Source organism: Mytilus californianus, unplaced genomic scaffold, assembly GCF_021869535.1.
Source record: "Mytilus californianus isolate M0D057914Y unplaced genomic scaffold, xbMytCali1.0.p SCAF_2, whole genome shotgun sequence".
NCBI lineage: Eukaryota > Metazoa > Mollusca > Bivalvia > Mytilida > Mytilidae > Mytilus > Mytilus californianus.
In genome coordinates this window covers 125,127,808-125,155,197 of record NW_026262668.1, presented here as the reverse complement: position 1 = coordinate 125,155,197, position 27,390 = coordinate 125,127,808, and the positions used below count along the sequence as shown (strand labels likewise).

The 27,390-nt window shown below is 32.0% G+C and overlaps 1 protein-coding gene across 1 annotated transcript in view; it reads right to left on the bottom strand.

Annotated features, from left to right (window-relative positions):
- Positions 1–27,390, bottom strand: part of LOC127727795 (mucin-16-like) — a 198,982-nt gene that overhangs the window by 108,601 nt on the left and 62,991 nt on the right. Inside the window, exons 48-49 of the mRNA XM_052234911.1 lie at positions 21,384–21,664; positions 2,766–2,904 (exon numbers count right to left, since the gene is read on the bottom strand). Coding sequence (XP_052090871.1) covers positions 2,766–2,904; positions 21,384–21,664 — 420 coding nt within the window. The remainder of the gene's footprint in view (positions 1–2,765; positions 2,905–21,383; positions 21,665–27,390) is intronic.

Sequence of the window (27,390 nt, the reverse complement as noted above, 5' to 3'; positions counted from 1 at the left end):
ACGGACATCTAATTTGGTATGTCTCGGAAAGTACAAAAGATACATATATATTTTGTTCTATATTTATATTATAGAGAAAGTCCAAATAACTGTCCATTCCTTGGAAATAATGGAGCGACAAACAAGGATTTGAAATAATTGTCTTTTAAGGACACCGTATCCATTCTAAATGTAATAAATGTTGTCGTAAAATTGACTGCTTTTTTTATTTCAAAATACAGGAATAAAACAAAAGTTTAAACAACTATATGTATGGTATATAAATGTTAAATAACAGATAATGAATGAATACATTTGTAGGGCAATTCGGCTGATCTGCATAACAATTTCGATAAACAATATAAAAAAAGAGATGTGGTATGACTGTCAATGACACCAATGTCTATACAGACTAATGTACAAAGATGTGAATAATTTCAGGTCACCGCACGGCCTTCAACAATAAGCAAAACATATACTGTACACTTTAAAATGCCCCAGCATGACAAATGTGAGACTACACTTAGGATAAAACTAACGGCTTAAAAGTCAATAACGGTCTGAAGATAATCATTCTTTCGAATGTGAACAACTTTAAAGAAAATCATACATACAGGATACATGCTTTTGGTGATTATGAATTTCACTGAAGACATCACAAATCTGTGTCCTTAATTTTCTCAAATCAGTTAACCTATCATGAAGTCATACCCTGTTCTTTATTGCGTCACAATTGTGTCTCTCATGTGTTCACGTGACTCAAATGTTTCACGTGCCCGAAAGTTACTTTAACTAGATCACTGTCCCAACGCTTTTAAATGTTCCATCAAATATGTAACGAAGTTTTGATGACCATAAGGCCCACAAATTTCATTTTATTTTGTGACTAGACACATATCTGAGGAAAGGACACAGACTTGAGGATGGACAAATATTTGAGTTGTAATAGTCAAAGCTATGTTTAGCCATAAATATTTGTCCTTTTATCAAATTCATGCCTATCCTAAATTGCTCAATAGAAGTCACAAATCTATATACCAAAATTTAAAACGAACCTTACCTAAAACAGGTGATTCCAGGTGCTCAGGAGTAATAATAGATCTTTTGCTAACTAAATTCGTGTTTTAAACGTGCATGATGCAAACAGAATTCATTAACACACCGAATGAGGTTCAACTTTGTAAAATGTATTACATTTTTTTTTAAATAAGAAATAGCAGTACCATCTGTTCTGTATTCAAATGCAAGGGGTTGATAGCAATTTTGCCACTGATTTGAGAGCAAGGTCATTATTGCATTTCGACACTTAACAAAATAAGTACGAATAAGAAAAAAAAATATTTTACAGGATACACTTTCATATTCCTTTTCACACTTTTCTTGTCACTCTTTCAATAATGAGAAATTATATTCTGTCTGATATTGACAACAATTGATATGCTATCTAAAAATAGAAAAGCCAAAAAAAAACTTTCTGTAGATAGCGGTATTTTTGGCAATTGTAAGAGCTCCAATAAAAGGCTGTTTGAAGGCTGTCCCTGAATTGCAGTTTTTCCAGCCCAACTATAAACGAATTTTGGTTTATTATAGGCATATAAATATTGATCGCCAAAAATAGTTCGCTTTAGCACCAATGTTATCGAGGTTTTTTTTATTCATTTTTTCCCTTAAAAATCTATTAACATATTTACATTTGTTAATAGATACACCAAGTACCGGTATCTTCTGCCGGCCTCGTTAACCTCAGTATTTATGCATAAACATAAGATATGGTAAGTTGTGTTAGTACACAAATTCACATTCATACCGATATACTTTATGCCTTCACCTGATTGATTTTTTTTATTATTTGTGTTTATTTTCTTAACATGTGGAGTGATATGGAATATATCTGACCAACTTGATTAATCATGGAATTTCCATAAACATTTAGTGTGCATGCTTTCCGTTATATTATAATTTTATTCTGTGGTCGATGTTTGAAATTCATGTATGTTTTAATGAATATGCTATCTACAGTGATATCGGCTGCTGATTATTCCAGATCGTTCAGGTGAAGATGATTTCAATTACTAAGTGTTTTTGTCATGTGGATACCTTATATCTCCAATATCATTGTACCAGTAAATGGTAAATTGACAAAAAAAGGAAACTAGTGATATAAAATAATAAGAATTAAAGACAGTCTAAGCTGCATACATTTTACTTCTTTAGGGATTTTTTAAGAATTGCAACCTGCTGTAAATAATGCGTATTTAACCCTTTAATTAATGTTTGTTTTAAAATTATTATATCTTTTTTTTATAAGGTCTGTATTTTTTTTTTTTTTTTACCTTTATCATACAAGAACTAGAAAACTACTTAGGTTTGATTCTTGCAAAATTTAGGAATGTTCATTCTTTAGCATTGACATTGACTAAGAAAGAAACAGCACAGTACAAATGACGACCGGGGAAAACAGAAAGTACAGATAATAAACGTTCGAATAGGATATAATATAGTTGTATGTAATGTGGCTGCATTCAAGTTATTCAATAAGAGCCATTTTAAAAACGTCTCTAATATAAAGGATTACACCACACCACTCAAACTTTAATATTTGAATGACAAATATATAATGATAGCAGTATGAGCTATTTGACTTGATACAATAGTATCTGGTTGACTAATTCATAAAACTAGCTATTGGGAATCTCCAGGGAATAGCAAATGTATAGTATCCACAAATCTTAAGACTGAAATACCTACCAAGAATTTTTTTCAGATTTTTTTATCAGTACACTTACCAATTTCATAACATCCATAGATCTGAATTTGTAAATTGACTGGTTGATATGTGTTCTCTTTGTCCTTTGGTGTGATGCTTATTTGGACTTTGTTGACATTGAGATGTTCGTTATTATAAGCACTTTCAAGTACTTCTATCTGCAAGAAAGAACAGTTGTTTAACCGTATCATAAATACAAATACATATTTTTGAAAAACCTTGTAACCACCAAAGTTTGATTGTTTAACTATTCATCACTCCGCTTTCTCTCTCTCATACAGCCAAAGTTAGGTTCTGCCTTCTTGTTACTCTCACCTTTTTCTTCTACTTTAAACAAGAATAATTAAAGAAATGATTGAAAAAGTCGATTGCTTCTTGGGTATACGTACAAATAGGAAAATAGGAAAATTTCTGATGACTAAGCAGAATGTTAAAAGGAAAATATGATACATGTGATTGTCCATATTTTCAAAAAATATTTGAAAAGAACCTAATAACCATGTACAACTAGATACATAACACCAGTCTTTCAATTTGGTCAATTTGATATCATCGAAATTTCATTGATAAATAAAGGGTTGAATATACTGAACAATCAGTTTGTCAATACTATCATCAAACCAAAATCCACTTGCATGTAGAATTAATAGTCATATTACTGGAAATCCGCCGAGGGTAAGATTAATTTGCAAGTTTTATAAATCTATTAGGGTCTGGATGGTGGGTCTTTCATTTCTGTATTCTTCAATTTTTTAAACCCCTTTTCTCTATTCTTTATGTTTTTGGTCCATTTTTCTCTATTCTTTAGCACTCCTTTATTCTCTATTCCTTATTTTTTTGTCCATTTTTCTCTATTCTTTATACTTTTTGCCCATTGTTCTCTATTCTGCAAACCCCATCCAGACCCTCATCTATTTCTAACGCTGTTTTGTTATTAAAAGAAGTTAAGATAGATATAAAATTTTAATTAACCTTATATAACTGATGTAACTGTTGATATATTTTTCGAAGTTTTGACATCTATATTGTGGATTTATTATCTTTCGTAGTTTACGACTTTTCAAGGATTTTGTTGATAAAGATCAGCCATGAAAATAAGTATTCATATTTGAAAAGTTAACTATCAACAGAGGACACAAATGCTAGTCAACGGAGAATTGCTGGAAATCGGCTTTGAGTAATTTTCTGCACTAACACGAATATATACTTTATTCTCATCACTATATCTATAAAATTCCCATTGGTAATCGTAACTGAATTTCCGTCATTGACGTTAGACTTCGCCATTTAGAACAATAACTGTCCAGCTAATCTATACGGAAGATGTAACAAAATAAAATACATATATCTTTTCTACCGAAAATCCTAACTTTATGATTAATAATTACATATTTGGAACACACTTTCGGCTGTTGTATTTTCGATTGAAAGAGTCATGTTTAATGTAAATTGTAGACGAACGTGTATATGTTGGTATACATAAAACAGAAAAAACATGTATTTAAAAAAACAGTACATTGGACTTCATCAACTATTAAATGACGAGTTTATTATCATCATCCGACTCATAAAACAAACAGACATATAAATCAAGAGAGACAACAACGATGAATACATATAACCTAACTTGGTACAGGCACACATTGTGATGTGGTTAAACGGGTTTTACGTGTGCATGTTCCCTCTTTTTGGCCTATCTTACCTTTATCTTCAATAACTAATATACGCAATAACAAACCCTCCCCATAGGATGTCAACAAACTTGAACAAGAAAATAATTAACGGTACACAATATTGAAGGCATGATCATAAATATGCTGGATATACAAACATCTGTCAATGGTAGCTTAAGCTGCTGGGTTGAAACTGCTTCTCAATAAAAACAAAATTAAAATTATAAACAACACTCCTAACTGGTTCATGAAGTCTCTTTACAAAACTAAACTGAAAATCGACTGTATTTGTTAAAGGCCAGTAGGTAATTTAAATTGCCAGACCATCGGAAGAGAGAACCATTTTTAATGAATAAGTTAGTATATTTCGCCTGTAGCCATTGCTGTTGAAAGATTTCCCGAAATGATTCCTTGTTTTTTTGTGTCTATTAGAGACATTTTGATAAAAGGAAGTATTAGAAATACCGTCTAATATTATTTTCTCAAGTGACATAATATTTTTAAAGATAAAATGCTGATACCGTCTGTAAAAGTATTCAAAAGTCCATGATATCAATAACACTTTAAACATAACTTTCGTGTTTATACAATGTTCTATTCATTAAAATCAGCTTCATTTGAACAAATCGCGCAATATGTTACCCCCGGTTTTTGTTAGGGTTCATATTGCTCAGTCTTAAGTTTTCTATGTTGTGTTTTGAATACTGTTGTTGGTATTTTGGTCGTTTTCCTTTTTTGCAAGGAGTTGTCAGCTTGTATTCTACTTATGAGTTTGAATGTCCCTTTGGTATCTTTCATCTCTCTGTGTTAAATTTACATGCCATAAAATGCGGAAAGAGGAGCAGCACCGTTTAAAAAAGAAAGGTTTGTGATGGGGAAAAATATCAGTTTCAATTATTCCATTTTGTACCAATACAGTTAGGTCTAAAAATTTAATCATTCTTCCTGGTTCAATTTCTCATTTTAGAAACAAAAAAGTGCATGTCACCTCAAACGATGAAAGAGCTCTCCCATTTCCAAAGTGTGACTTTCACGTATTTGTATAAATGTCTTTTAGGTCACATGACATTCAGGAACTTCACATTTATAGTCCCTTTATAGATGATTGGTGAACAATATAACCAGTCTCCGTTTGTCACACAACTGCTACGGATGAAAAACAATCCTGTATCAGAAACCCTTTCCGGGACTGTGTTTGAGGTAATGGCGAGTTTTGTACAAAGGTTTATGCTTCCAGCTTACTTACTGCCTTCTAAAGAATGTTACCTAAACCCTCTTTGTATAAACAACCATCATTTTATCTTCTTAGTTTTCCATTCGACTGCAACACATTTCTTGAAATATCTCTTTCGTTCTGTACGATGAATAAGCACGAACTGGCTCCTCGATGTAAACATGTGTGAGACAATATGCGGGGATGTTCTTCAGAACATTGATTTCATGTGTAACAAAATCACTTAAGTCGCAACACATATTATGTTTACTGGAGATCAGGTGTTGTATGTTATTAAGTATAACCATTTCTTATTGGCAAACGGTTTACCGTTGCAATAACTATTTATAAAGATAAACATCAGTTTTCTAATTTAGTCTTCGAAAGTGTCAAAATTTCCTTTTTTGTGGTAGAACATATTTAAATGATTTACAATGCACTATTTGTTTATCTTTGTTGATGGAAAAAGATTAAAATAAGCCTTTTTTTATTTTATCACTAGCAAAGTCAACAATAAAGTGCATTTTATTTTCCTTTGATCAATTCAAGTAAATAGCACCCGAAATGCAAAAAAAATACCTATAATCATGAAACTAATTTAAAATAAGTGAAAAATAATAAATAAGAAATATAAGGAGAGTTTCATATAAGTAAATTATGCATGCAAAATTGTGAAACTAGAGGCTCTCAAGAGCCTGTGTCGCTCACCTGATTCTACTTTGGTTTTGGAAATCATGTTAAAATAGATTAAAATCATAACAGATACCCTAATAATGAGTGAGGTCAAATTTGGTTTAATATTGGCCCAGTAATTTAATAAAAAATCCTGGTGGCCATCTTGAACAGTAAATCAGCAACAAAGTAGCAACACTTCATCAGCACCTCATAAGAAACATTTATGCCATGTTTGGTTTCATTCCATTCAGTGCACCTCTAGAAGAAGCATTTGTATGTATTTCAAATAGGGTCTTATGTTAAAGGAAGTCCCCCCGCTGGTGGCCATCATGGATAAAGGATCAGCTTCAAAGTAACAACACTTAGTCAGCACCTCATAAGGAACATTCATGCCATGTTTGGTTTCAATCCATTCAGTGGTTCTCTAAAAGAAGACATTTACATGTATTGTCCATATGGTCCTTTGTTAAACACTGTCCCAAGTTGGTGGCCAACTTGGATGATGGATCGGCTCCAAAGTAACAACACTTGGTCAGCATAAGGAACATTCATGCCATGTTTGGTTTCATTCCATTCAGTGGTTCTCTAAAAGAAGACATTTGTATGTATTTCCCATAGGGTCCTATGTTAAACTAAGTCCCCCGCTGGCGGCCATCTTGGATGATGGATCGGCTTCAAACTAACAACACTTGGTCAGCCCCTCATAAGAAACATTCATGCCATGTTTGGTGTCATTCCATTCAGTGGTTCTCTAGAAGAAGTTCAAAATGTAAAAGGTTAACGACGACGACGGACGCCAAGTGATGAGAAAAGCTCACTTGCAGGTGAGCTAAAAATTAGGACGACTAAAATGAATTTTAGCTTCGAGCTTTGTCTGCAAGCTTCATGACCTGTTTTCCTGTTGTAAACTTTGATTTATTTGTAACACATCTCCAACAGAACCTGCATATTGATATTACGTCTCAAGTTGATACATTCGGGAACCTGTATTTCACATTAGTAGTCCCTTGATAGACGTTTATTGAACGATGTCACCAGTCTCAATTTCTGACACAATTGTTTTGGATCGCTTAATTTCATACCAATGCAGAGATTGAGTATGTATTAATTGGGATTTTTATACAAAATGTGTTAGCTTGCAGTCTATTGCATTCCATGCACGGTAACCAATGCCACTTTGAATGAGAAAGCCAATTTATATTTTCAGTTTTCTATGTAACTGAATTAGAATTTATACATTTCTTTTATTCCTGTCTACTCTCTGCGAAGACGTAGCAATGCTTTTTTCTTTCAGAACATGGATGTTTTATATGTTCTTCACAATCAATTATGTCGCTTCCATTCGATTAGCAAAAAATGTGTGGATTACTATAGATCGGCTGTGTAGGGTTATTTTGTATATTCCTACTTTCATTCATTTGTAAAAACTCTCAGCAGCATCTGCTTGTTGGTATTACGTCTCAAAGTTGATACGACATTCAGGAACTTGTATTTCACATTAGTAGTCCCTTGATAGACGTTTGTTGAACAATGCTGGCGCTCTCAATTTCTTTCATAAATGCTATGGATCCCGCACAACATATGTATTTTACATCCTTGCAGAGACTGAGTTATATTTCACATATAAAAGATTGCAGTCACTGCCTTTCAAGGAAGTTACCGGAAGCGCCTTTGTATGAACAATCGCCAGTTTATGTTCACCGTTTTCCATGTAACTGAAACACATTTCTTTGATAATCTGAATTCTTCGTACGTTTTATGCGAAGAGTAAGCATTAAATGCATTCCAGATTTCAACAGTCGTGAAGCATAATATGCAGAGCCGTTTTTTTAAATTGATCCTTCATATTTTTAACAGAATCACTTAGGTCGCTTCTCTCTAATAAACAACAAATTTGTTGACACTTGCATATCGGTTGTTATTCTTAAATGGCTTACACACTAATACTTGATGCAATAATCTGTCACAACCAAAGTATTTTAAGGCAACGAGACAGTCTTCGAAACTGTCAATAACCGTTTCTCTGTCTTTAAAAAAGGTCATCATCATATTTTAGTACTTTGTCATCCCAAGTTTTAGCAGTTGTGCTTGAATTAATTATGAAGATGAAGACCATCGAAAACTAAAAATATACAAAAAGTGTAACAAAACTGGACATATGTTAGGCTATCTATCCCTAGGAATATAAACGCGTTTATGTTTCGAATGATTTTACATATCATGAACAATAGAACAATGATTGAAATGTATTACAGTTGACTTTTAATAAATCTGTTTTGACAGAAAGGTGTGAAAGCTTTGTTGTTACCCACTGATTACATTACAATTATAAGCATGGTCAAATCCGTGTTTTGAAATTATGACTTTGCATTTTTACCTTTGACAAAGTTTCTTGAATATATCATGCATCAACAGATTTGTTACAATTTGGATTTAGTACAATCTAACATTCTTTTTTTATAAATATTTTTCTTTTTCAATTAAAATTTTTCTATCAGGTGTTTTAAGTAATCATCTATAAATCCTAAAGGACAAATCAGCAAAAATGTATTCTTTACTGAATTTGTCATATTCTAATACATTTTTTTTAAATAATTGTCTTTTTAGATGCAGTGACACCTTTGATTTCTACCGTCAGATGTTAGTTTTAAAGGAAATGACAAATGTCTCATAATTAGACGTCTCACTCTGATAGCAATCTTGTGCCGATTTAAGGTTTTCTGAATTTCACCCCTTACTGAACAGCTGTCGTCGTGTTCCTTTGTGGATTTATTTAGCTTGCATTCACAACTCCACTCAAATCAGTGACTGGATTTTTACGTGATGTTCTTCTCCATTTGCGTTTAGGTTAAAGACCTCCTTTTTAATCTTTGATCTAATTGATTTTGATATCTATCCAATTTGTCAAATTATTTTAAAGACTGAAGATTTAAAAATTGTCATCAGGCGTCGAAATATTCTTGCTATAGATAAATGAAAAAATAACCAGTGTTGTCATGTTGCATGAAATAATATTACATTACTGTAAAATCACCTATTTGAGGTGTTCTCTCTTATCATGATTAGGCTATAAATATTTGCCACTAAAGGATAAGCGTACAATAATTAAATCAATTAAAGTGACCTAAAACATTGACGAAAGATACTTGTTGCTTCTAAAAGTTGCCGAGTTCAAAAATTGTCTATATCATTGTTGCTATCATATTGACAACAAAATCCTCAAGTTGGAAGTCACATGTTAAACTCAACCTACAATAAAGCGGAACGTGACAGTCATTGCATCGAAAGATTCAACAAACAGGAAAATGTTGTCCGACAGATCCGAAAAGAGCTCGCACGATACAACTCATCGTTGTTAAGCTGCTTAATAAGTATGACGGATATATGTGTTAGACGCAAGACGAACATAAGAACAGACAATGCGAATGTAATGCATCCACTTTACCTACAGCATAGGTATAACTTGAATGAATTAGATGGCATATTCAAATTCAAACGTAATCCGTATGTCATATCCGACGACCGGTATGTTTGACACCGAAGGAAAACCAGACGTTGATTGGGAAATGCTAGAACAGCGTATCTATAATAATAAAAAGCAATCTTTAATTTCGAAAAGAACAAACACTAAGAAATAAACACATCATAGATACCAGGATTAAAATTTTGTACGCCACACGCGCGTTTTGTCTACAAAAGACTCATCAGTGACGCTCGAATCAAAACAGTTTGAATAGCCAAATAAAGTACGAAGTTGAAGAGCATTGAGGACCCAAAATTCAGAAAGGTTTTGCCAAATAAAGCTAAGGTAATCTATTCCTTGGTAGAAAATCCTTAGTATTTCGAAAAATTCAAAGTGCTGATTAAGAGGAGCAAAAGACTACGCGTCACCCTATATTAGTAATCCAAAAAGTCGCAGGAAGTTCACTGATTCTGCCATCCGGAGACAAAACAACATCCTGACTCCATCTAAACGCATAGTGTCTAAATGATCCAAGGAGTGTCAAAAGAAAGGGTGAGAATAATTAAGAAAAAAGTAAAGAAAGAAAGCTTTGTCCGAATTAGTCGAAAACAATTGTCAGATATTTAAGAACAATTAATTTGAAAGATTCCAAAGATTAAACGAATTTTGGGTTCAACTCTGACATTTCTGCAGAACTGTCAGAATACTTTGTCATATAACTACTATCAACTGTTCTAGAACAGTTCTACCATAGAACAGTTCTGCCCTAGAACTAAAGTGAAACTGTCAGAGTAGAATAATCTAAATGACGTAAACTAAAGCAGACGGCTGCTCATAATTTTAATAAATCTAGTTGTTCAGGGACAGTAAACTGGATTTTCACTGTAAGAAATATTTTCATGAAAGGATTAAATAGTAAAACTGAATACAGTCTTGGGTGTATTTTAGTTCCTTTAGTTTTCCATGTTTATTCTGTATATTTTATCAGAAATATCTGGTTTTTTTTGCATATAATAATGCTTAAGAATTATATATTGATTATTTTTCCGTAAATATTGTCAAAATTAATACATTTTCTTTGGAAAGTTACACTTATACAGTATTATGAGCACTGTTGATGTTTTTTACAGGTTAAACATTTTATGGCACAATCATCATATTATTACATTGTGAAAGTTTTTTATCCTAGTTTTACCTGACAGTGTTTAGGTGATTGAACTGAAATGATGCTATTCAGCTATTTCTAGCAAAAAGATAGAATTGGGAATGGAAAAAGGGAATATGTCAAAGAGACAGCAACCCGACCAAAGAGCAGATAAGGTATTGCGTGTACCTATATTTTCATTAACAACGTTTTAATTGTGTATATTCTGTGTTATTTAACAAAGTTTCAAATTGATTTGGTACCAATATTTTAAATGTACTGTTTAATTTTATTAGCATATAATGTAAATTTACATATTTTCTAATAAATTGGTTCATAAAGCTTCTAAACGAAAAAATACTAATAGCAATTTGAAAACATGAGCAATACTAAATAATCAAGAAAAATATATATATAAATACAAATATGGGAAGGAACAAAGAAAATTAATAAATACACAAATTACTTTATAAAGAGATAGAACATTTTTTTTAATATGTACGATATAGAGATGTCAGGGTCTGTTACAAGGTAGCCTGTCCTATGTTTGAACTGTGAACATCAGTTCTTAGTTTTAACTGTTAAAATCTGTTCTAGGGTAGAACTGTCAAAAACTCAGTAGAAGAGTGGCGAAAGATACCAAAGGGGCACTGGCCAAAATTGTTCTATGTTTGAACTGGCAAAACTGTTCTTTGTTTGAACTGGCAAAAACTGCTTAAGGTTAGAATAGCTTCTAAATGTATCAGGAGAACTGTTCAAGAGACACTTCTAGAACAATTCTGCTGATAGTTCCGTGCAAATGTTAAGAGTGGTTAAAACTGATCCAAACTGTAGATCATGTAGTTATTCAGATATGTCTTTAAATGTACAAACATGCTTAAATAAATCTTCAAATAAGAGATCACAAATGATTTAATAGACTCAGGCGCGGTAGATAGCTCAAATAAATCTTCACATAAGAAAATTTTACAAACGTGGTCAAAAGTTTACACATTGCGGAATATAAATCTAAAAAGACTTTTAAGTCCGACTGGTAGTAAAGAAAAATATTTTCAGAAGCAGCATATAGCTCTGATTATGCATTATGCGAGTCCAGTAGGGATGTCTTTACTTATGGAACGTCAGATACAGATTCGTCACATTAAATGAAAACACTTAAAACCGTAAGGTTAAATCTACCATGGTTGCTAAACAGCATGTGAACTGGCTAATTGGGAACTATAGAAAAGTAACTAAAAGTAACCAAAAAGGAAGCAAAAAAAGTTAGTTTACGCCAGTAACCATACTGATTTAACATATAAACAAGAATATGTGGTATGATTGCCAATGAGACATTATCCACCAAAGTGCAAATAAAGTGGATTTAAGCAATTATATGCAACCGTACGGCCTAAACGATGAGAAAATCTCATACTTAAATGACAATCGTTCATTTTGTAAAAAAATTATCGTGAGCTTTTAATATGTTATTTGAAATATGTAAGGAAATGCATATCTTCTTGTTTACACCAATCTCCAGACTGTTCCACATAGTGCTAAGAATAGCAAAATTTCCGGAAATCTAACTATTTTTCACAACCAGGTTTTTGAGGACGCCGTTCTCACGAGAATTTTCAATATAAAACCCCGTCATTGTGTAAATATAACGATTTAAAAGTAATTTCTGTTCAGGTTAAAAAAATAAAGAAACTATTGTTACAAAAATGAGTATTAATTCAGGTGTAATACCACCAAATCATAGTACGTCACATCCAGTTGCATACGAAAAAGGGTCGAAAAAAATATTCCCTAGAATTTGACAGTTGTAGGAAATTATTCCTACATTTCATTGCAGTAAACAATTTCTGAGTCATAAACAAACGTCTTCATAAATGAGTGAAAGTTACCCCAAAATTTTTATTTATTGGCCTAAAAAGTTGACATTTTGAGGAAATGAGAGGTATAAATGGACCAAAATGGACCTGATAATAAAGCCAAAGAGGTCCATTAGTGGTAATTATCATCCTAGAGTCATCTTTTGTATCATATTTAACTGTTTTTAAGCAGATGAGATAAATATTTTATCATTTATTGGTCCACACTATATTCTATCATGATGCGGCTTGATTTGGATTTCTCAAAGAATTTTTGCTAAAATCGCTGTAGATGTCGTCCTACATTAAACTAGATTTTTCTCAAACTATTGAACTGTTTATGACAAAACTTGACAGTAATGCTTGAAATAACCAGTATTACAAAGGAAAAAAACACATTCAGTTTATTCAACAAAAAAGTCTTCTTTAGGTGTAATACCACCGAATCATAGTACGACACATCCGGTTGCATACGAAAAAGGGTCGAAAAAAAATATTCCCTTGAATTTGACAGTTGAAGGAAATCAATCCTACATTTCATTGCAGTAAAAAAATTCTGAGTCATAAACATACATCTTGGGTGTTTCAAAGCACAATTATTTTTTTATTTGGTGTTTCTATAGAATATTTTGGAAACTTGAGGTTGCATGGTTACTAAAGCTTGTACATAGGAAAAAAGGGATGAAAATTTGATTGGTTAACTTCCAGTGATGGTTATTTTCTTATATGCCATGAAATGTTATGTTAAATTTTGTCTATAGTACTTGACAGGATAAAACTTTACTCATGCCAAGTATTTCTTTATTTGAAACAAAGATAAATTCTGCACAATTTTTTCAAAAGTGCAAATTAAACAAAGACTAATAGGGGGAAATCAATGGGGGTATCACACCTTCAAAGGTATAACTATTTGTTTAATTTTAATAATTAGTCGAATCGATTTTTGTAAATCCATGCGCTGTTTTCTTAGAGTACAGTCAAACCTGTATTAAGCAGTCACTCGTGGGAAATATCAAAAGTGACCGCATAAGGGAGGTGACCTTTTAAAGGTTTCGAAAAAAAATCTGATTCCGACATTGCTAATGGCCGGGATCTGGGCAAATTGTTTCAGTGTTTTCAAGTGGTAGAGCGTGGAGAAATAAGTCCATGATACGGTTTTCAATGGTAACTGAAATTTTGCGCGTTCCAGTGACGCATACAGTAAGTAGAAAAAAAAATTCAGATTGGTACGCAAATAATTGGCACATATTACAACTCAAACTATTTTTTTACTTTACTAGAACGTTTTCTTTTGAACTTTTAATCAGTAGCGTCCTGGAAGAAAACGTACAAAATATTTTAATGTTTGCAGGGAATGTATTTGTTTCGCCAGTAGATTTGCTACTGTTAAGCAAGTGATTGTGTGCAGAAACCAAAATCTTTGCATCATAAAACACTTCAGTTTGAGAATATATGAATAAAGCTGTAGCAGTTCATTTTATGAAACTTCATTGATATGACCTTAATTATTATGTTTATTAATGTATTTCTTATGAATGATATATATATTCGCCAAAATTAGTTTTCCAATTATAAATCCTTTCATCATTTCAAAGCACTAAATTTAGAATTGCTTTGCATCCAGTCTTTCGTCTTCGGTTTGATGTATAATAATGATAAGCCGACAGAGCAAATGGGGCGTTTTTTTTTTTTAAATTACAAAACATTATAATTGACTACACATTCTTAAATAAATTTTGTACTGTTCGGTTAATTTTAGCTCCTTGTATTTACAACTTGTTATGAAACTTATTTTTTCAAATAAAGATAATTGATTAGTTCCTTAACCCGCGTCTGGTTTACAAAATTTTAAGCCTGATGATTTATGATGAGTTTATTTATATGTGCTTATGGCCGGATTTTTCATTCTGTCGTTAGATGTCGAAAACCAATCTTGTCATATGGTATTCCTCCTAACATTTATGTTCTGAAATTACTTTCAGTTTCTTTTTGTGTGAAAGTTTTATTTTTGCAGCCTCTCTTCAATGCAGATTTCAACAACTCATAAAAGATACCAGGCTTATAATTTGGTACGCAAGACGAGCGTTTTGTCTACATAAGACTCATCAGTGGGGCTTGAATCAAAACAGTAAGAAGGCCACATCAAATGCGGAGTTGAAGAGCATTAAAAGTAGAAATTTCGAAAATTGTGCCAAACTCGGTTAAGTCATTTTATCCCTGTGGGTAGTAAAAAACCTAACCATTTCGAAAAATATTACATTTTATAGACATTAAAATTACAGAAAAAGATTTTTTTCAATAATATTTCGGAAATATCTACGGAAAAGTGCTGACTACTAGGATAGTGGTACTTTCGTCAATCAGCAGTTGTAACGACCAAGGGGTTGTAAAGACTCATCAAATACCCGGCTTATTATTTTGGTACGCAAAATGTGCGATTCGCCTACATAAGGCTAACCAGTGGCGTCCGAATCAAAGCAGTTGGAAGGCCAAATAAAATACCAAGTTAAAGAGCATTAAAGACCGAAATTCCGAAAAATTGTACCAAATTCGGCTAAAGTTAGCTATGCCCACGAGTAGAACATCTTAGTATTGTAACCGGACCAATTTTACTGCACAAATATAACGCATTCTTGAAAATTTTAGAAACTTTACTCGCGTACCACCATCAATAAATGTTCGGTCATCTGTTAATGTCCCTTTAACAATGCCATCCTCCGTGTATGTATGCATCAAATCCGGAGAGTTTTAGTGTGATACATTCAACAAAATCGATTTATATACAGCAAAGATTAATACTTTTGAATTTAATTTAATAGGCAAATTCAAACAGACCTTGTTGTTTCAACTAATAATCATTTATAATTTTTTTTAACAAAAAACAAAAACAAAAAAATATTTTATTTTTTAATCTGAACACATAACTTTTATGTCGTTATATAAACAAAAGACTCTATTTTTATATTGTAAGTTCCCGATACAATGCTCAAAACGGCGTGCCCGAAAACCTGAATATATAGATTTCTGGAAATTGCATCATGCTGAAGACTTTATGTGTGGAACACTTTGAAAACTGGTGTATGAAAAGAGCTTTAATTTTTTTATATACATGATTTTTTTCAATTATTTTAATCAATATCATGAAGACAAGATTGTTTGAAAAAAGTGAATCCATTTACCTTGAAAAACTTAAAACGAAAAAATATGTATGAAATTTTCTGTTGCCAGCAAGTATTTTTAATTATATTTTTAATGATTTGTATTTAACATTTCTCAGATCTGAGCTGAAAGTCAGATTTACCGTCATCAAGATAAATGAACTATTCGCCATTGGACGAATCAAACAAAAAATCAATCCAGCAACCGATTAGATTAAAGTATAATGTATTTTGTTTTCTATTCATGAGTTCGTCATAAAAATAATATTAACAAGTACACAAACAAATTAAGAAGTAATAGGATGGAAAAACAAAATCATTTCTCTTATATATTTCTATTTCACTCAGGACAAATAAAATTAAAATGTTGTATTAACATGTTGGAAGGAAGAAATATATATACATAAACTTTAAGGAGTAAATAATTTGAGTAAAGTTCATTCTACGATGTAAAAAGTAATAACAAGTTAGATAATTGATAAAGGGGTATGTGCTTAGATAACATTACAATATATAACAGGAGGAAAGAATATTTCTATTCAAGGTAGAAGTTATTGTACAGATTCGATTGCTGCTGTTAATAAAGGTTTGCAGACTTTACAGTCGGTAATGGCGTGATTTTAACATATATTCATTTTTTAAAATCCCTTTGATGATTTAAGAAATAACTAAGTTTCCAATTTCCTCACGCAAAAGTGACCTAAGATAAATTTGATCATTCTTATTTTGTCCCTTTTGGTCATATAGCCCCATATGTATTTATACAGCCATGGCTTTCAAATGTTTAGGTTAAAGCATTCCTGATGAAGGTTAATATAGAAAAGCGCTTCAAACGCAGAATTTTCCTGAGGTACTATTTTCTTTCCGTAGCAATTTGTTAATTTGTTGGTTTCGGGAAATTTATTTTTCCTCATAGGCTTTCTTTGTGTCTTTGGTGAAAGGTACTGAATATTTAATGTGCAGTTGTTTCGTTTTCCAAACAACGGCCTGAAATCGATTGGATTTTAAACTAATATTTGAGAATAAAAATGGACCAACTATAATTCCCTTTTATTGTTCGTTTTCACATTACTATTTAGAAGAGACTGAACTATTGATTATACCGTTACTGTTGAAAGTCTTAAATTAAAACAAGCAACACATGACTATACGAACGTTGTATGAGATCTTTTAGAAGGACAAATTATATCATGCTTGTAATGTTTCAATTTAGTATCCAAAATGATTCTTAATGTTAAAAACGATTGATACAAAAGATGTGTTTGAAACTACCACAAATCAACAGACCAACAACAGGAAAACCAACTAGAGCTACTGCAAGCAAAGTTCACATTATAAACAAGATGCACATTTAAAAAAAAATGGGGAATGTGTCCATGGGACACAGATGATGCCCCCGCTTGCATATTACGTTATAAAGAGACATAACGCAAGAAATACAAAAGTGACGCTACCTAAATTTGTACTTGATCTGTGTTTTGTGGTAATAAGCATTATTATATATGTGTATAAGTTTCATAACATTTAGTTGAGGCAGACTTAAGTGAGAGAACGGAAACGACAAAATCAGCAATTTTTCCATTTGTAAAGGGGCATAACTCCAGAACGGTAAAAGTGACGCCACCAAATTTCAAACTTGATCAGTGTTTAGTGGTAATAAGCATTGTGTATAAGTTTTTCCATTTGTAGAGGGAAAACTCTAGAACGGTAATAGTGATGCTACTCAAATTCGTATTTAATCTGTGTTTTGTAGTAATAAGCAGTGTGTATAAGTTTCATAACATTTGGATGAGGTAAACTAAAGTTAGAGAACGGAAACGAAAAACTCAGCAATTTTTTCTATTTGTAAAGGGGTATAACTCTAGAACGGTAAAAGTGACGCCACCAAAATTCGAACTTGATATGTGCTTTGTGGTAATTAGCATTATGCATAAGTTTCATAATATTTGGTTGAGGCAAACTAAAGTGAGAGAACAGAAACGAATATTTTAGCAATTTTTCCATTTGTAAAGGGGCATAACTCTAGAACGGTATAAGTGACGCCACCAAAATTCAAGCTTGATCTGTTATTAGTAGTAATAAGCATTGTGTATAAGTGTCATAACATTTGGTTGAGGCAAACTAAAGTTAGAGAACGGAAATAAAACATTTAGCTATTTTTCCATTTGTAAAGGGGCATAACTCTAGAACGATAGAAGTGACACCACCAAAATTGGTACTTGATCTGTGTTTTGTAGTAGTTAGCATTGTGTATAAGTTTCATAAGATTTGGTCGTGGCAAACTAATGTTAGAGAACGGAAACGAAAAATTCAGCAATTTTTCCATTTGTAAAGGCGCATTACTCCAGAACGGTAAAAGTGACGCCACTAAAATTCAAACTTGATCTGTGTTTTGTAGTGATAAGCATTGTGTATAAGTTTTAGAACATTTGGTTGAGGCAAACTAAAGTTAGAAAACGGAAACGAAAAATTCAGTAATTTTTCCGTTTGTAAAGGGGCATAACTCCAGAGCAGTAAAAGTGACGCAACCAAAATTTAAACTTGATCTGTGTTTTGTGGTAATGAGCATTGTGTATAAGTTTTAGAAAATTTGGTTGAGGCAACTAAAGTTAGAGAACGGAAACCAATTTTGGGATGTACGTGCGTACAGACGGACAAGGGTAAAACTTATTGCCCTCTCCGCTACGGCGGGGGCATCAAAATCCACCAATTGCAAAGTCGATGATTTGGTAATGGAAATAACTTAAATAATTGAAAACTAAATCAAGAAAGGATGTCACAATGTCATAATATTTTTTGCAAATTTAATCAAATTCTGATTAGGGATTTAAGAGGAGACTATGGAATAAATATGTACCGTAGTGTGCATATTATTTGCTGGTTGAAACACCGAAAATGAATCTGTTAATAAATAAAATAAGAGGTGTACATTTATAATTTTAAGAAAGTTTTAATAAATTGTAATACAGAGTTTAGAAGGAGTTGCGGATATAGTTACGAAATTAGTTTCGAAATAAAGCAACGGAAAGTTCATGCTATAGTAAAGGAAGGACAAGAATGATTCTGATAGAATGAAAAAATAGGAGGTGTACAATATAATTATATAGTAAAGATAGTGAGAAAATTTCAATAAATTGTAATAAGGGGTTTAGTGGAGGTTGCGAATACAAAACGGGTACCCAATAAATAAATCAATGGCAAAGCCTATGCTTGGTGAGTGAATCCCTAATAAATGAATCTGATCAAAATAATAGAAGGTGCCAAATAGCTTTATATAGTTACAGATACGATTCTGAGAAGATTTCATTATATTATGATGAGGGATTTATCAGAAAGAGAAGCGGGCACCAATGTGTCCTATATTCAGTGTGTGTGCAGATATGTCGCAGTTCGTGTTATTCGATAGTGGACCATAAAAATCATTCAGATGTAGAAATGAAATTGGAGGGTAGAAAAATGAAAGAATGATTTGGAAGTAAGTTGTAACAGAAAAAAGAAATAAGGGAAATGGTATGATTATGTCACTTTTTTTATACTTGTATCTGTTCATGCGTGAACCATTCACCAATTAGCCAGTGTTTCAGTTCTGGTATGATTTCGAATTGAAAAATTATGAACTGGTACTAAATCTAAGGTTGCAACTTCCCTAGGCAAAGTTTACATTAGACGGTGAAATAGCTGACCTGTTAAGGCTCTTCTGATTTTTATGTTCTCGTTATCTTATAACTATCTAATAATTTTGACTTTGAGCGTACTTTGTGAAGATTCTTACAGAATCACTTCTAAAGCGCATGGAAATTATTATCATGCATTTTTTACAAAACATGAACAGTAACTTACAGAGACTTTCAAGTTACTGTATGGTTGGAGATACAAAGATAAATTTGATTTTGTCCAAGTATTTCATGGGATTGTGGTCTCTTTTATATTGACATCTATCCCTTCTTTAACAGATGGTTGGTAAATTTTAAACTGATTGAACTACAACGACTTATAATAACATAAACTCAGGTGATAAGAAAGGTTGGGTTAAAATTTGTCAATGCTCTTTCCAAACCTCGGGAAGAGCTAACTGTTTTGAGATTGTGTTTTTTTGTTATATTAGTTTTGTCTCAAACAAAAAACAGTAAAGAGTCATCAATAAAAAATATACATCTTTATGAACTAGCATATATCAACTGCTGATTCTGAAGTATTTTCTGCACGAGATTATCTCCTCAAAGGCAAAAAAAACAGACAAAAGTTAATTTATAAGACATCCATGTAAATATAACTATAAATATAAAATTCGCAGCATTGTTAAGTTGAATAAAAAAGCTACGATATTTCCGTGAAGGACATAATCTTAGATGAAGGTCGTAAAATGTCGTTCATGAAACAGCAATCCAACAACACAAATCAGTAAAATAATATATGTTGTTTCAAGTTGGCTGAAGGGGATTCTGAAGAATTTGTGTTTTCCGCGAGCAAATCGGTATTTAAAGTACATTGTGTTCGTCCATTCGTTCTTGTGTTCGGTAGTCCGCCGTTGTACACCTCCTGATTTTTAATCAGACATATTTGTTGGAATTCTAAACCAAAGGCTTTACTATTTCTATAAACATGATAAATGATGGTAGTCACTTCATGACCTCCTAAGTAAGTTTTTTGGATTATCAGATAAAGGGAGCGGAATATGATAATTTTATCTCTGTTTGCAGTCTTTGTCTGCTTTCCATAAGATCTTATGTAAAACTATGTTCCATAACGGTGGCAAAAATTACGAGTATTTTCTTGCGTCAGGATCTGTACATAGTCGGCAAAAACGCCAAGACTATTTGCACGTGTAAATGTATAGAAAATACAAATAAAAAAGTAACTATAGAGTTATTTGTGGTGAAAAATAATCTTGAATCTTATATTTTCAAACGTGTTTTTAAAACAGTGTAATAAAAATGTATGCCGTTGAAAGCATAATACTATCACACCATGTTTACACATATAAGACCAATATGTGTGGCACCTCCGATCCTTTATAGTTCAGAAACTCTTACACTTCTGCACGTTTAGATGTAGAAGTGGTTTGCTAAATTAGATTAAACATTTCTCACATAAAAACCATTGTTAGTTTGGAATGTCAAGCAAAGTCGACAATACCATACCATTATTACAGTGTAGGAGCAGAAATGTAAATAATTTCGTGTCGAATGTTTGCTGTTTTACATTTTAAAAGGATAATTATTATTAAGTAACTAATATATCCTTCAATACGAATAAAGATGTGATATTAGGTATACAAATCATGGCACACAGTCTTGCAAAATGCCAAAAGCTTTTTGTCGTGCTCATATGTGTACCAAGTAGTAAGATTATTTCATACTATCCTCAATTTGCAAACATTCAACACTATGTGCATTTCCGGTCCTACAATATATTTATCTGGTCGCAAAAATATATGGTTTCATAAAGTAAAACTCACCGTTTTTGATACCACTGTTCCATCAGCATTATAAAATTTAACGTTGAAAGTCTTTATGTTATTGGTACTTTTTAGTTTAACCTCATTCACTGGTTTTCCCCCTTTGGGTGTGTAATCAATGATCAGCGTTGATTCATAACTTTTGAAGGGAGTGATAGAATTTGGTCGTAGATTTTCTATGTCAATGGAATGATTATTCACTTTAATTTCCCTGGATGGTATTATCGCTGATGATGTCATTCCTTCAGTTTTCCTGCAGATTGGTGTCGTTGTCAACTCAGCTGTTCAAATTTCAAGAAATACAGTATTGCGTATTGCTTATTTTAAATCAATATTTATGTTATGTAACGAAGGAACAACAGTTGATTAAGAACAGGTTTATTAAGGGTAATAAAACGATTGAATCTGAAAAGATTACGTTAAAGGTGGCATTAGATAGTCTATTGAAAATGAAATCACATGAAATTTTAAATTACCAAAACAAATTTCCTTATAGAACAAGTTTTAAAGTTACATTCGTGTAGTAAAATCTCTTATGTTTCAATACCGTAGGTTGAAGCATCTTTTTTTTATAAAACAAAGGTTTAAGCATGTTTTTATTTAATAAATCAAATAAAGTTAAGAAGAATGAGAAATTCATCCAAAAAGTAGTTTGGTATATTTTTTCACCAAAAAAACAAATCCGCATTTTTTATTGTTTAACAGATCTAAAATACATTTGTTATAAACTTTGATTTAATACGTTAATAAGAGCATGTCTCTGATGAACCTTGTAATATTCTGTGTCAATTTTCAGTTCAGCCATTCTTAATACGTATTAATGAACGATATTCAGTAGAAGTATCACACATTCGTGTATCTCAGATATTGAACTTGTTCAACACAACGGAAACGGGGTTGTTGGTTGCTTTGTCACAAGTATCAAAGAATGGATGCACACGATTGTAAACATGATTACGTAAGCTAAAAAGTATATTGTGCATTGAACCTGATGTTTTGTTCACGTAATTTTACTATTGAAATGAACAGTGGTACCAGATGCATGTGACAGCTTACATGTATTCGTTGCACAAAAGAAACAACTCGCCAAATGTCTGGAATTTACACTAATAATTTATTAAATAAAATGATAAAATCAAATTTAATACGAACACATCAGCATGTGCAGTACTGATGATGTCGCCCTGTTGATATTAATTCAGCTTTAAGTTACCGTCCAATACAGAGAACGCCTTATTTATCCATGGACTAAATCAGGATATTAACTTCCGGTTGGAAATTTTTCACACCGGACTTAATTTTGGAAGCATTTGATGCACTAGAAATTTTTTGCATCATATTTTGACACCTAAAAGGACATGTGAAAGTTTAAATTATGTTCCGTGTTTTGCTGCGATTCGAAATGGAAATATTCCACTGCTATTGCGATTATCTTTTTTGATTAACATCACTGTTTCAGTTCTGTCAATCAAACATAATGCAGATGACTAGAATAAGAATGGTTTGTCTTGGGTGTTTTTTTATTTGCTAGTTAAAATATATATTAGCATTAATTAGGTACTTGGATTGGAATTCAAAAACCCCATCAATATTGTCAAAAAGTGAATAGTGACTGAGATAAACTAAGTTCATGTATTATTTCCTGTATCTGCATAACGATGAGTTTCTAGTTTGATCGAAGAATAAGAATAATTTAATAAAAGTGTTATGAACATGTTGTTTCTGTATTGGTACTGGTATAGATTCTCAATCAGATGTATTGGCCTTCGACTCTTCGAACGTCGTAGCAAATTGAGCACACCTCGAATCTATACCAAGGCAAATACAGAAATAACCAGTTAATACCAACATCAATACATCATTTATTTGAAATATTACAAGGAGCAGATTTATATAATTGAAATATGTTTTTGATATTTTGCATAATAAAGCGTGTTCTATCAATAATATACATTTATGATTAAAATGAAGTTTACTTTACTGAATTTTTAGATTCGTTATTTTCCAAGTGGAAAATATACCAACGAATTTTCAACAATTACTACTCTAATAAGTTTCTATATTAAGAATTTACAAATGAGAATCGCATATCACAAATTTACACGAGGCCCTAGACAAACATATGACGGTTGAATTGTTGGTATAACTTTTTCTGTGTTTTCTCCGTTCTGGAAACAAATAAATATGTAAACAGAATCTTTTTCCCCTTTTGGAAACAAAATAAAAAAAAAGTAAATTTCATTAAAGCAAAGGATAAGATATTTCCATAAGGTCAAAAGTAAGTAACAGACCCCTTAAATGATAACAAATAGGGAATTGCATAATCGACTCGTACATCAAGACATACTAAGCTAAAACATAAAGTTAAGTTTGCTTCCAAAACAGAGCCCAAAATTCTCCATAAAGGCCTTTCATGAAACCTTTAATTTTCGTTCGGGAAACACTTCACATGTTCAAGATGTTTTTTAAATTTGAAAATTTATCCGAATGTCTGGTCTGTCAGACTGTTAATATTTTTATCTTAATTCTTCTGCATTCAATCTATTTGAACCAATGATTGTTTAACTGAGTTCTATCTTTGATTTACTTTTCATATTTTAACGCGGACCATGTCGGCATTATTCCTGAAGAGGAAACACCTTACTGCCATACTGGGTTATGAAAAAGATCAAGTACTTATTTTGAGTAGACAGAAACGATGATCAGTCACCTTCATTAATGCCAATTATAAGGATAGGTTGATTGGATGGTGGATAGAGATGACTTAGCCATTAAAACTATTGGTTCAACAGCTTTATTTTAAGCAAAAAACCTTTCTCTAAGTAATGAAAACACAAGTCTAGCAGCACTGTATCAAAATTTAATTTTATCTTACTCGTACTGTCAATATCAAAATATAAATCAAGAGTTAAACAAGCAATAACAATATATTTAGTTTCTTTTATTTCAGATGCAAAGAGATAACTTTTAGAATTTATCCTTACCCCAAGGTTTGAACTTTGGTCACAAAGACTTGAAAATCAATATTCGTTCATCTTGGGTTGTATGTATACTTAATTTTAATGAAAATTTACGATTGTTAGGTCTGTATTGATAAATACATTAACAGACATTAAATCTGTCATTAACAATACGACAATCAAATGTGTTTTACACTCGAAATAACAGTTTGAAAATTTAAGAATTACTTCACCATATTTTCAAAGTTATTATTTTTAGATTCAATTGTGTTAACATTATCCATTGCTCTGTTGTTCACTCTGATATCACACAAAACAAAATATTTACACCTCGAGGACTGATAATAAATGTATTTATTCATCTGTTACTAAATATGAAAACAGAACAGGAAAAGTGAGAGTAGCCAAATGTAAATGTTTAGAATCCATTTTGATCTTTTAAAGGCTATATGTTATGCATACCCTTGTAAAGACAGTGTTTATATTTCATGGTCATAACTGGTTAGTTGGTTTTAAAATTGGAATTAGATGAATAAATAATTATAACTGTATACATGTTTCTATATATACTATATGATTTGATTAAGTTCCAATCAATATGCATGTGCATGTACGTCGAATGGTACGCGGTTCTTTGTTTAAAAGACATATACAGGTACAATAAAAGCAAACAATAAATACCAAATAACACATTCAGATCACGACATCATAACGTGATGGAAAAGAATCTAAGTAACCAGTATCTTGTCATTGTTTACTGACTAGGTATGTTAAGTATTGCTGCTTTTGAATTAACTATTTAAAAGATCCGATATGTTCATAAAAAGATTAACTTTAGGAATCGTATGTGTTTCTTATATATTTTGTACAGGCGCTTGAAGCTTTTCTATTTCTAGAGAATGTTTTAATTTTATGTATTATACCGTTTCCTGTTAACAAACATAACAATGTGTTTTACTCTAACGGAACACATTATACTTTATAATACGTGAATGTGATAATAAATCTTTAAAAGGTGAAATAACAACATATTGCTTGTGTTTTATATAAAGATAAGAAGATGTGGTATGATTGCCAATGAGACAACTTCCGACATGAAACCAAATGACACAAAAATTAAAAACTAAAGGTCACCGTTCGGCCTTCAACAATGAATAAAACCCATACAGCATAGTCAGCTATAAAAGGCCCCGAAATGACAAATGTAAAACAATTCAAACGATAAAACTAACAGCCTGATTTATGTACAAAATAATGAACGAAAAATAAATATGATATACAGCAACAAAAGACAACCACTGAATTACAGACTCCTGAATTGGGACAGGCACATACAGGATATGGCGGGGTTAAACATTTTAGCGGGCGCCCAACCCTCCCCTAACCTTGGACAGTAGTGTAACAGTACATCATATGAACAAACTATAAAAATCAGTTGAAAAGGGCTTAACTCATTAGATATATACAATCAACAAAAACAAGTAACAAAAACACAGGGTGGACGTGGATAAGTTGGATGTTTAAAGCCACTTCCAGTGGCCTTCATAACTACAAGTTTTTGTTTGGATGACAAAAGGAGTACCTATGCGGAACCACATACCTTCGGCAGGAATACTGCTCAATCTTTGTCAGTTGATATCGGAGTCAACACACATCGGAAAAAGCAGGGGTTAAAACTCGCAATCTCAGAGTTAAAACAACGACAGAGCAAACACATAGATAACGGAATATATTATTAAACCTTACATGTTAAAAATTGAAATAAATTATATAGTAAGTACAGGTGTATGTTATTTTTTTAGAGGGTGAAATAACGTGAATTAAAATACAGGAAACAGGGTAAGGTATTAATTTTGCATGCATGTTAATTTCAAAAAGGGGGAAAAATGATAAGGCAAAAACAGATTACAGAACGCATTATACTTTTACATTCTTCTTAAATGTCTTTTTAAAGTGAATTAAATCATAAAGCAAATACAGGTTACGGAACACATAATACTGTTACATCATGTTCAGGTTTTAAAAAGGTGAAATTAAATGAGAAAGCATATTCGGGTAACCGGACATATTATGATTTTTCTTGATTGATATTTTTCAAAAGATGAAATAACGATATAGCAAAGACTGGTCACGGGACATATACTTTACAATGCATTTTACTCTTCTAAGGGTGAAATAAACGATAGGGTAAATACATGTTACGGAACGCATTATACTTTTACTTGTATATTGTTTTTCAAAAGATGAAATACCGGTAAACAAATAAAATTTACAAAACAGGTTATACTTTACCGTGTATACATTGTATATTATGCTTCAAAAGTAAAACAACGTAAAAGGTAATACAGGTAACGGCTCTTTTGATTGATGAAGCAAACACATAGGTCATTTTCCCTGGATGCCATTTAATTAGTTGTTGTCCTTATACTGAAGAATTTTTATTAAATACAAGAGGAATATATATTTTGTAGGGAGATGGGTAAAGATTACGATAAAATGGTTAGTTTGATTCTGGAATACACATGCTAGGATTTATATTTAATCGGGAAGGTTACGATTAGGAATGTGTCTATTATGTAAAAAAAAGGAGGTACAACTTGTCTTACTTGATACTTCAGGTGTTTCAGTAGTTGTAGGGCTTTTAGAGCCATTGGGAAGTTTGGGGGTTACACCTGAAAAAAAGAAGGACCCAGAACAAATTAATTCAACTTAATACATCAACATCGAATAACTATATCTCTTTATGCATTATAACTTTTGTATATTTTTTTGGTTATGTGTCATCATACAATAATCACAATAACTGTTCTCTGATCATTTTAAAGTTGTAGAAACTATGAAAGGAGGAACTTGTAAACAAACATGGACTGGTATAATAACTGTTTATATTATCTCCAATGCCCTGGACTGATTCGAAATTGAATGTTTAAATTGAGCACAACTGTTTTTAAAGTTGTTGAATGCACAACTGAAAAAGTAATCGATTTTATATCAGGCCCGTGCGGGCCCTAACTGCTCTCACCTGAAGTTGAAAGAAAGTAATGCTG